Here is a 10,314-nt window from a genome sequence, read left to right as displayed (position 1 = left end):
CCCTCCTGGTTGCCCCTTGGACTTTGGCCTCTCATATTCTCCACTGCTAATGGTGCCTAGTTTGCAGTAATATGTACAGTTAATCCTTGGAAAACATGCTTTTGTTTGTTTTTTTTTGAGGCAGTCTCACTATGTTGCCCTCAGTAGAATGCTGTGGCGTCACAGCTCACAGCAACCTCAAACTCTTGAGCTCAAGCAATTCTCTTGCCTCAGCCTCCCAAGAAGCTGGGATTATAGGCGCCACCACAACGCCCAGGTGTTTTTTTGTTGTTGGTATTGCAGTTGTAATTGTTGTTTTAGCTGGTCCCGGCCAGGTTTGAACCCACCAGCCTCAGTGTATATGGCTGTCACACTAACCACTGTGCTCTGTGTGCCAAACCACTGTGCTATGTGTACCAAGCCTTTTTATTTTTTTTGAGACAGAGTCTCACTTTGTCACCCTTGGTAGAGTGCTGTGACATCACAGCTCACAGCAACCTCAAACTCTGGGGCTTAAGCGATTCTCTTGCCTCAGGCTCCCGAGTAGCTGGGAGGCTACTTTTTTTTTTTGAGACAGTCTCATTTTGTCGCCCTCAGTAAAGTGCCATGGCATCATAGCTCACAGCACCCTCAAACTCTTGGGCTCATGTTATTCTCTTGACTCAGCCTCCCCAGTAGCTGCGACTACAGGTGCCCACCACAATGCCTGGCTATTTTTAGAGACAGAGTCTCATTCTTGCTCAGGCTGTTCTCAGAACCTGTGAGCTCAGCCAATACACCTGCTTCAGTCTTCCAGAGTGCTAGGATTACAGGTGTGAGTCACAATGCCTGGCCATGATTTTTGTAATAGCATTTCCATTTCTCTAGCTTATATATATATATATATATTTTTTTTTTTTTTTTCAGTTTTTGGCCAGGGCTGGGTTTGAACCCGCCACCTCCGGCATATGAGGCTGGTGCCCTACTCTGCTGAGCCACAGGTGCCGCCCCTCTAGCTTATATTCTGAAAGTAATACATATAACATACAAAATGTTATTTGTAAAGTGCCAGGTACTACAGAAGCAGGAACTCAACTTTACTGCGTCAAGCAGCCGTTTATATAGGGCGTGGGGAAGGGGCAGGGAAAGGAAGCGGGGATGAGGTACGTGAAATGGTGTGATGGGTGGTATAACAGGGTGGCAGGGCCCAACATTAAAGGGCTCCAATCAGCAGTGGGCTATTAAAATTTAGGTGAGTCAAGTCATATGTGGATTTGACTATGCATTGGGTTGGCTCCCTTAACCCTTCTGTTGCTTGAGGTCATCGGCACTACACGCCAATGCATATGCAGAAAATGTGGCCCACGCTGCCCTTGCTTCCCTTAAGTGGCTATTTGGTATAGATACCCTCATTATTGCTACTCTTTCTTGGCAGTGGAAAGAATACAGGCCTTGCAGTAAGACAGATAGAATCCTGGTCCAGCCATTTACTAGTTGTTTCACCTTGGCAAGTTTTAAAGTTTCTGAGCCCATTTCCACAACTGTGAAACGAAGTTTTCCTGTACTGCAGGATTTTTAAATAAATTAAATGAGAACATTTTGGGGAAACTTTTTAGTCTAGTTTGCCATGCAATGTTCCTTTCTTTCCTCTCTCTTTTTTTTTTTTTTGTAGAGACAGAGACTCAAGCTTTCGCCCTCGGTAGAGTGCCACAGTGTCACACAGCTCACAGGAACCGCCAACTCCTGGGCTTAAGCGATTCTCTTGCCTCAGCCTCCCGAGTAGCTGAGACTACAGGCACCTGCCTCAACACCCGGCTATTTTTTTGTTGTTGTTGTCGTTGCAGTTCGGTCAGGGCCTGGTTTGAACCCGCCACCCTCGGTATTTGGGGCCAGCACCTTACCAATTGAGCCACAGGCGTTACACCGATGAGTCTACACCTTTTGCTAATTTTTTTCATTCCATTGTTTCACTGCTTCAATAGAAGGTCCCTCTAGCAGTCTCACTTAGAAAGAGATCTCCTATCCTCTCATACCAAGAACAAAGAATCCAAGGAACTAAGTCTATGTAAGTTCAGTCATTTTCAGATTCCTGCTTTTCTTTCTTAGAACTATAATATAAACAAAACAGAAGAAGTCTCTCTCTCTTTTTTTAGTATTCTTTTATTTTATAATTTTACAACCATAAAAATGATATTCAGAACTTAGATACTTTAATGACACATATTACAAACCTGGGGTTAAAGATAGTCTTTGCAAACGTAACCTCAGAATTCAATTCTGCCATTGGATTGCACAGAACAAATACACTTCTGATTCATACAAAAAATAATTATCTAAACCACTGCTCATGATCTTCATCATAAATGTAGGGCAATATACACCTAAACTCTATTGACATAACACCATCACCCATGACACGATACACTTATACCTATTACCAAACCAGCTGACATCTCCATGAGATCTGGTCAGTATGTGTGCTTAAGCCTTCCCTGTCTTTTAGAGCAGTACACATATGTAGTGACAAACCTTTTGTACAATACGGCATAAAACAAAAACCAAAATATATATATATATTGCACGATAAAAATTTCAGATTAAACAAATAGCAGTTTTTTTTTTTTTTTTTTTGTGGTTTTTGGCCGGGGCTGGGTTTGAACCCGCCACCTCTGGCATATGGGACCAGCGCCCTACTCCTTGAGCCACAGGTGCTGCCCAACAAATAGCAGTTTTAAATACATAAATAGTGCAGAACTACATCTTTCCTAGTAAATCACACTTAGGAGACATTAAATAGGCACAGAAATGACAGAGAGTACATACTGAGAACTACACAAAAACTAGTCACTTGGCAGTATGGGTAGGTGTTGGTTAATGCCTATCACTGGACTTGTCTACTTTCATGCTCCACTCATTGGCCGATATCCCTTCCTGGCTTCCTGAGATTCAGGTGACATGCCTTTCTAGTCCTGCTTGGAGGAGGGCCTTGTCCTCATCCTCAGCTGCCTCCAAATCCTTTATCAGTGCCAGTAACTGCAAAAAGCCAGGGGCTGGGCCATCCTGTGGCAAATCAAGCTGTCTTCTAACTGTTCTGTAGACTGCCCCGGCAATGATTTGGTCTAAGCGAGCCTGATTCATCAGGTCTTTCTCAATTGTTCCTCTCTGCACCAGCTTCTGTAACAAGGGTTCTAGCCTTAGTACATAAGCAGACAATTTTTCTTCATCCTTCTGGTAAGTGGTTAGATATTTGACCTGCAATTCCCTAGGATTGTCTATTACCCCAAATACTTGCTCAAGAGCCTGCAAGCATTCAAGGACTGTAATTAAGGGATTGTTGATTTTGAGGACACGAACAACATCCAATGCCAGGCCTCTGAGGCTCTCTAGCAGCCGCCTTCTTTTCTCTACATCTGAAACCTGCCATGCCTTCATCATTTGAGTAGTATGAAACATCCAGCGTCCAAATTCTTCCTCTTCTGGTTCTGGAGGATCCCTACCTGAGAATACTCTCAGCTTTTTATAGTTCAGGTACTGCAGGACAGGCTGAAGCACCTCATCTAATGCCTGTGTCAACACAGGGGTGCGAATTTCTGGGATCATGTCCTGGTGTAGATCAAAAGGGTCATTTTCATACCCTAGAGCTCTGGTCATCTCACCCATTGTAACGCCCTCTGCCTCTAAAAATTCATTTAATCTGCTTAGAAATTCATTATCTGGTTCAGGGGGCTTAAAGATCACTCTCCACATACCCCCTTTCCCCGGTATCTCCTTAGGGACCACAGCATGAACAGTCTCCTCAGTCAGCCCTACTAAGGCTACATTCCTGTTCTCATCCCTTCTGAACATCCTCCCAAGCAGTCTGTACTCCCCTAAAGGAGCTAAACCAGCCCGCAGAGCCTCCTCGATTTCTGCCACACTGCAGGTCTGGGGGATGCCAGCAATCAACAGAGCTTTTCGAGGGTTCATATCCATCCCCCTGCACCAATCTTCTAAGAATCTTAATGTCATGGCGCCCGAAATAATAGATTCGTTCGTGACACTGATGCCCACCGCAATTCAGAATAATCCTCCGTGGTACTCCGGTGTGTCTCGTAACGTGCCGAGTTCAGCAGCCTGCAGAACAGAACAGTCAGGTTAAAAGTGCCAATGTTCAGGGCGCCGGTGCAGGTCCCCCCGCCACCAGGCCCACTGGGCCCGCCACAATGCAGCGCTCTGCGGCAACCAGCCACCTCACCCTCTCCCAGGTCGGGAGTCCCAGCGCACGTGGGGCCTGCAGGGCCGCTCCTCTCACCCTTAGCTAGTGCTCGGTGTCTGGTCTGTCTGCTGGCGGCCGAGGGGCCAGGCCGGCTCCGCTCGGCTTGGTTGGACACTCTGTGGGCCAAGGCGACTGATACCCTATTGCGTCGTCCCTGCGGGGCTCTCCGCAGCGTGGAGTAATGCGGCTATGAGGGTCGCGAGCGGAGCAGCAAGTGGCAAGGCTGAGGAGCGACAAGATGGCCAGGCCCAGATAGCGGCCCACATGAAACGACTGGCTTCCACCGTGTCGAAGAAACCCCCCTCGAGCCCCAGCTGGAGCGGCTTTGGACTCGCTCTAGCGGCGCGGCGGCCGGAAACGCCCCGACGGCACCAGGAGGCGGAACTGTCAGGGAGGGACGCGCACGCTTCCGGCCCCGGCCGGAAGCCCCGACTGCGGCGGCATCCGGGGCCGCGGGCGGGCTGGCCACCCGGGACAGGAAGGTGAGACCCGGGACCTCCTCAGATTTGCCGGAAGGCTCGGCTGGCGGACCCTGCGGGGCGCCGGGCATCGGCGCCGCAGGGCGGTGAAGCCAGGGCCTGGCTTCACTTGCAAAGCACTGGTCGCCCGCGCCGGCGCTGCAGCGCGGCAGGGGGCGGGGCCGGCTGCCGGGGAGGCCCTGGTGGCTGGGGAGTCTCCTGGCCCGGCCGGCTGCCCCGAGTGGGGCTTCGGCATCGGCGACTGGGGCTGGGCTGGCGCGTGACCGGCTGCAGTCACGTTGTACTTAATCACAGTTAGCTTGCGCTGCAGGCTGGCGGCGTTCACCTCTGTCCAAGCCGGGTGACCCAGGGGATTTCTTGTATGGTGCTTTCTCTGAAATGCCAAAGCCACCCGATTATTCAGAACTGAGTGACTCTTTAACGCTTGCTGTGGGAACAGGAAGATTTTCGGGACCATTGTAAGTGTTTAAGAGTTACTGTCTTAACTTGGGGGCTCCAACATTGGCTTGACTTTTAGAACCCAGTGTTCCCGTCTGAAGCCAGAGTATTTCAACGGTAAGAGGCAATGTCCCGTAGGGAACTAGTTTAATTCCAGTTTCTGAAACGGAAGGTAGACCATTTTAAATAGGACGTAATGATTTATTTATTTTGCGGGATTCACATGAAAAGCAGAACTCGGTACATGCAGAAAATGGTGTTTTTTTACTGGCTCATAACTTACACAAAATAGCAACTTGTAAGTTGTTTACATTTCTTAATAAATGTAATTTAACTGTTTTAAATCTTTAATGTGTTACTGGGATGTTTTAGAACTCTTGGAAATAAAGCAAGTACAATTTGGAATAGATGCTGTGACAGTATTATTAGACCCTAACTGTATTTTTTTTAAACTTTAAGGCACAGAGCATGGAGAATGATGAACTTCCGTCAGCGGATGGGATGGATTGGAGTGGGATTGTATCTTTTAGCAAGTGCAGCAGCATTTTACTATGTTTTTGAAATCAATGAGACTTACAACAGGCTGGCCTTGGAACACATTCAACAGCACCCTGAGGAGCCCCTTGAAGGAACCACATGGACACACTCCTTGAAAGCTCGGTTACTCTCCCTGCCATTTTGGTTGTGGACAATTATTTTTCTGATACCTTACTTACAGATGTTTTTGTTCCTTTACTCTTGTACAAGAGCTGATCCCAAAACGGTGGGCTACTGTATCATCCCTGTATGCTTGGCAGTTATTTGCAATCGCCACCAAGCATTTGTCAAGGCTTCTAATCAGATCAGCAGACTACAACTAATTGACACATAGAATCGGTCACCATTTTTTCCCTACGATTACAGAACTGCCAGTACTATATGGAGTCTGATCACAAGACTTTAGTTTCTTCACAGATCTCAGGAAGTTGTGGTGGGGCAGAGGCTTTTTAAAAAATCTGACTAGGGGGTTATCTTCATCAGAATAATAATGAATATTTAGGTACAGCCTGAGATACAGTACTACAAAATCATGTTGATGACTTCAGATTTTGGAAGTAAAATCCTGTCTGTTCTTTGCATTCTTTAAAAACTTGACTAAGTACCTGAATTCATATTTTTATTCTACTGTGCAACATAGTCATGAATCAGAAGTTTTTCCTTTGGAGGAAAAATGAATATGAACATTTCCATTGTGTTAAGTGTAAAAAGGTGCAAAAATGGTCATAAAATTTAAATTTTATACAATTTCTTGGCTTGTTTTAAAATTCTTCAAACTAAAATACCAATTTATCCTCTTGTAGCTAAGACAACTGTTTATCCTTGCTTGCTATCAGCTTATGAGGAATTGGTATAAAATTATTGAGATGATGGCTGTCCTGATAAACAGAATTTGTTCTTCCTTTTAGTAATAGCTAGCTAAATGATTAATGTTACTGGAATTTTATTTTTATTTTTGTAGAGACAGAGTCTCACTTTATTGCCCTTGGTAGAATGCCACGGCGTCACAGCTTACAGCAATCTCCAACTTCTGGGCTTAGGCAATTCTCTTGCCTCAGCCTGGACTACAGGCGCCTGCCACAATGCCCAGCTACTTTTTTGTTGCAGTTTGGCTGGGGCTGGGTTTGAACCCGCCACCCTCGGTATATGGGGCCAGCACCCTATCCACTCAGCCACAGGCGCCACCCTATTTTTATTTTTTGAGACTGAGTGTAACTGTTGCCTTGGGTAGAGTACCATGGCATCATAGCTCACAGCAACCTCAAACTTTTTTTTTCTTTTTTGAGACAGGCTCAAGCTGTTGCCCTGGGTAGAGTACTGTTGCATGACAGCTCACAGCAACCTCCAACTGCTGGGCTCAAGTGATTCTCCTGCCTCCACCTCCGAAGTACCTGGGACTACAGGCACCTGCCACAATGCCCAGCTATTTTTTGGTTGCAACTGTCCTTGTTTGGTAAACCAGGGCTGGATTCAAACCTGCCAGTTCAGATGTATGTGGCTGGCGCTGTAGGCACAAGCTGGCAACCTCAAACCCTTGGGCGCAATTGATCCTCTTGCCTCAGGCTCCCGAGTAGCTGGGACTACAGGGACCTGCCACAAGGCCTAGAGAGTTTTTCTATTTTTTGGTAGAGATAGGGTCTTGCTCTTGCTCAGGCTGGAATGTTAAAAAACTTTTTCGTTCCTTTTTTTAAGCAGAGTCGCACTTTGTCACCCTCTGTAGAGTGCCATTGTGTCATAGCTGATAGCAACCTCAAATTCTTCGGCCCAAGCAATTCTCTTTCCTCAGCCTCTGAAGTAGCTGGGACTACAGGCGCCCACCACAATGCCCAGCTATTTTTTAGAGATAGGGTCTCATTTTGGCCCAGGCTGGTCTGTAACCTGTGAGCTCAGGCAATCCACCCACCTCAACCTCCCAAGTGCTGAGATTACAGGCATGAGCCACTGTACCTGGTCAAGAAACTGGTTTTAAAAAACTACTTGGGAAAAGACTAAATGTTTGAAAGTTTATAGATAACTTATACATAGAAGACAGAAACAAGGCATTAAATGAAAATATCGCAAATAATTTAGTCAAGTCCTTATCAGATGCAGGATATCCCTTTAAAAGATGCCATCAAGTAATCATCCTTCTAATTTTCTTTCCTGACTTAAAGTCAGGTCTTCAGGCTATAGGTTAATTGCATGAAGATGTCAGCCTTGTACATCTTGCTTTGCATTTGTACTATGTTTTATCTGGTACCAATACAAATAGCTAAAAATGAAAATAGATTTTTTTCTTTTCTGAGTGAGATCTTGTATCTAGGCCAGTTATGTTATTAATACTGGGAAGCATTTTATGCTGTTTTAATAACATTGTTTGTTGGGACCTGTTCTGACAGCTTTCCATGAATTAACATGTAATCTTTCCAATGGCCCTGTGAGATGGCAGTTATTATCCAGAGTTTATAGATAAGGAAACTGAGGCAGAGAAGTAACTTATTAAGGGTAACACAACTAGCAAGTAGCAGAGCCAGTGTTATAACTAGGCATTCTGATGCCTTTAAAAAATTAACCACTTAGGGTTGTGCCTGTGACTTAGTGAGTAGGGTGCTGGCCCCATATACCGACGGTGGTGGGTTCAAACTTAGCCCCGGCCAAACTGCAACAAAAAGCTGGGCATTGTGGCGGGCACCTGTAGTCCCAGCTACTGGGAGTCTGAGGCAAGAGAATCACCTAAGCCCAATAGCTGGAGGTTGCTGTGAGCTGTGACTCCATGGCACTCTACCAAGGGTGACAAAGTGAGACTCTGTCTCTTAAGGAAAAAAAAAAAAAATTAACCACTTAGCTGTAGTGCTTCTAACAAATGACAAATCTTTTAGCACTGGGTACTGGTTCCTTAGTGCTAAAGAATGGAGATGGCAATATTATTGAAAAAAGTTTTCTAAATTTGTTCAAGCTACTGAAAATCTGAAAGGTTCTTAGCAACTTCACTTTCATGCTGTGTCTGATTTGACCAGAGCATTTCATAGCAAGGTTTTACTTAAAGGTAGTACCTTTGTAATGCAAAAGCAAGATGATCATATTCTTTCTCAGTCTAATTTATCTCCCTTACTATCTTCAGAGGTCTAGTTGCTGAAATGATATATCTTTTGATATAATACACTGAATCTTCCAAGTATGCAGCAGTTTGAAATGTCTTTCTGTGAGGGTGAGATAGCCAAATCACTTGCATCTTTTGAGTTATCAGGCATTATTTATTAGTGATATACTACTTTGTTTATTCTTCATGCTAGTCCCTATGAGGCAAGTATACTAGTACTAGTGCCATTTTACAGAAGAGGAAACCTGAAGCACACAGGCATTAATAACTTGCCCGTGATCACAGCAAGTTAAGTGGAAGAGTTAGAATTTGAACCCAGGATGTCTTAGCTTCAGATCTGCAACTCGTTTATCATTACATTATACTGCTTCTCAAAAAAGAAAAAAATTTGAGGACAATTATTGAGTTTCCTGTTTTGTTAGACTTGTAGTGGCTTAAAAAGTTATTTCAGTTTTTTATCAGTCTTTTTTTTTTTTTTGTAGAGACAGAGTCTCACTTTATGGCCCTCGGTAGAGTGCCATGGCATCACACAGCTCACAGCAACCTCCAACTCCTGGGCTTAAGCGATTCTCTTGCCTCAGCCTCCAGAGTAGCTGAGACGACAGGCGCCTGCCACGATGCCCAGCTATTTTTTGGTTGCAGTTCAGCCGAGGCCAAAGTTTGAACCCGCCACCCTCGGTATATGGGGCCGGCGCCTTACCAACTGAGCCACAGGCCCCGCCTGTTTTATCAGTCTTTGATGGAATGCCATTTGTGAGTTTGCCACTTGTGAAGTGGTTAATTCCTTTTTATTGAAATAGATACTATGTCTTTTATACTTTAAATTCTAGTATTTTGAGATTTAGAAATGTTCAGTCCTTTTCTGTTTTTGAAAATCATATTGCTTTCACAGTAGAAATATTAAAATAATGAGATTAATGTAATGTTCCCAAATGTAATTACTGAGTTTCAGATTGCTAGGTTAATCTACTTTTTGATTATTTAGGAATTACTTATCCAAGTGGTTGATTAGTCACAGCTTATGAAAGTAATAATTCAAAGCATTCTTTAGAGGGTAAAGAGGGAAAGGTAGAATTTTTTTTTAAATCTCTTAGCTCTTAAATTGAGGAGGAGGTTGAAATTGATGAAGACGAAAGCTCTGTACGATCCGTAGATCATTTATTTCATATTAACATCACAATACATGTAGTGAATACAGGTTTGTGTAGCAGGCTGACTGGCAAATATTTAAGTGCTTCAGGGACTTCAGGGAAGGGACAAGCATGCTAGGAACCGTGACTAGTAAATATTTGCTTCAGAGTATGAGAAAAATAGACCTATATCTCACTATGATTTAACTATTTTCAACTACATGCAAAATGAAATAATCCCGTTGAATTTTTTCCCTGAAACATGCCTGGTGTTATTTTTTCAAAGGTGCCAGTACAGGGAATAGATAACTGAATTGAGGAAATATGTAATTTCATGGAGCTTTGGTTACTACATAACATTTTCTGTTTTTAAAGAGATTATCAGTTTTATTTTCTCTTCTTTTATTTATTTATTTATTTTTTTGTGTGTGTGTTTTT

The 10,314-nt window shown here is 44.2% G+C and overlaps 2 protein-coding genes across 3 annotated transcripts; one reads left to right on the top strand and one right to left on the bottom strand.

The window, feature by feature from the left end:
• Positions 1-2,098: 2,098 nt before the first annotated feature.
• On the bottom strand, positions 2,099-4,385 carry MOAP1 (modulator of apoptosis 1). The gene is made up of 2 exons (XM_053601916.1): positions 4,250-4,385; positions 2,099-4,071 (listed from the first exon to the last, which is right to left on the bottom strand). Exon 2 carries the CDS (start codon positions 3,964-3,966, stop codon positions 2,905-2,907), a length of 1,062 nt encoding a protein of 353 aa, XP_053457891.1. The 5' UTR covers positions 3,967-4,071; positions 4,250-4,385; the 3' UTR covers positions 2,099-2,904.
• A 17-nt stretch (positions 4,386-4,402) lies between these two features.
• On the top strand, positions 4,403-6,416 carry LYSET (lysosomal enzyme trafficking factor). 2 transcript variants are annotated; one of them, XM_053601917.1, is made up of 2 exons: positions 4,403-4,695; positions 5,590-6,416. In XM_053601917.1, the coding sequence occupies exons 1-2, from the start codon at positions 4,403-4,405 to the stop codon at positions 5,999-6,001; spliced, it is 705 nt and encodes a 234-aa protein (XP_053457892.1). In that variant the 3' UTR covers positions 6,002-6,416. The 2 variants fall into 2 exon arrangements, with proteins under 2 accessions (XP_053457892.1, XP_053457893.1); XM_053601918.1 differs by lacking the exon at positions 4,403-4,695 and adding an exon at positions 4,702-5,150.
• The last annotated feature ends 3,898 nt before the right edge of the window (positions 6,417-10,314 follow it).

The sequence above is a fragment of the Nycticebus coucang genome, chromosome 9, assembly GCF_027406575.1.
Source record: "Nycticebus coucang isolate mNycCou1 chromosome 9, mNycCou1.pri, whole genome shotgun sequence".
Lineage (NCBI taxonomy): Eukaryota > Metazoa > Chordata > Mammalia > Primates > Lorisidae > Nycticebus > Nycticebus coucang.
The sequence above is the reverse complement of the archived record's forward strand: the minus strand, read 5'-3'. Positions and strand labels throughout refer to the sequence as shown.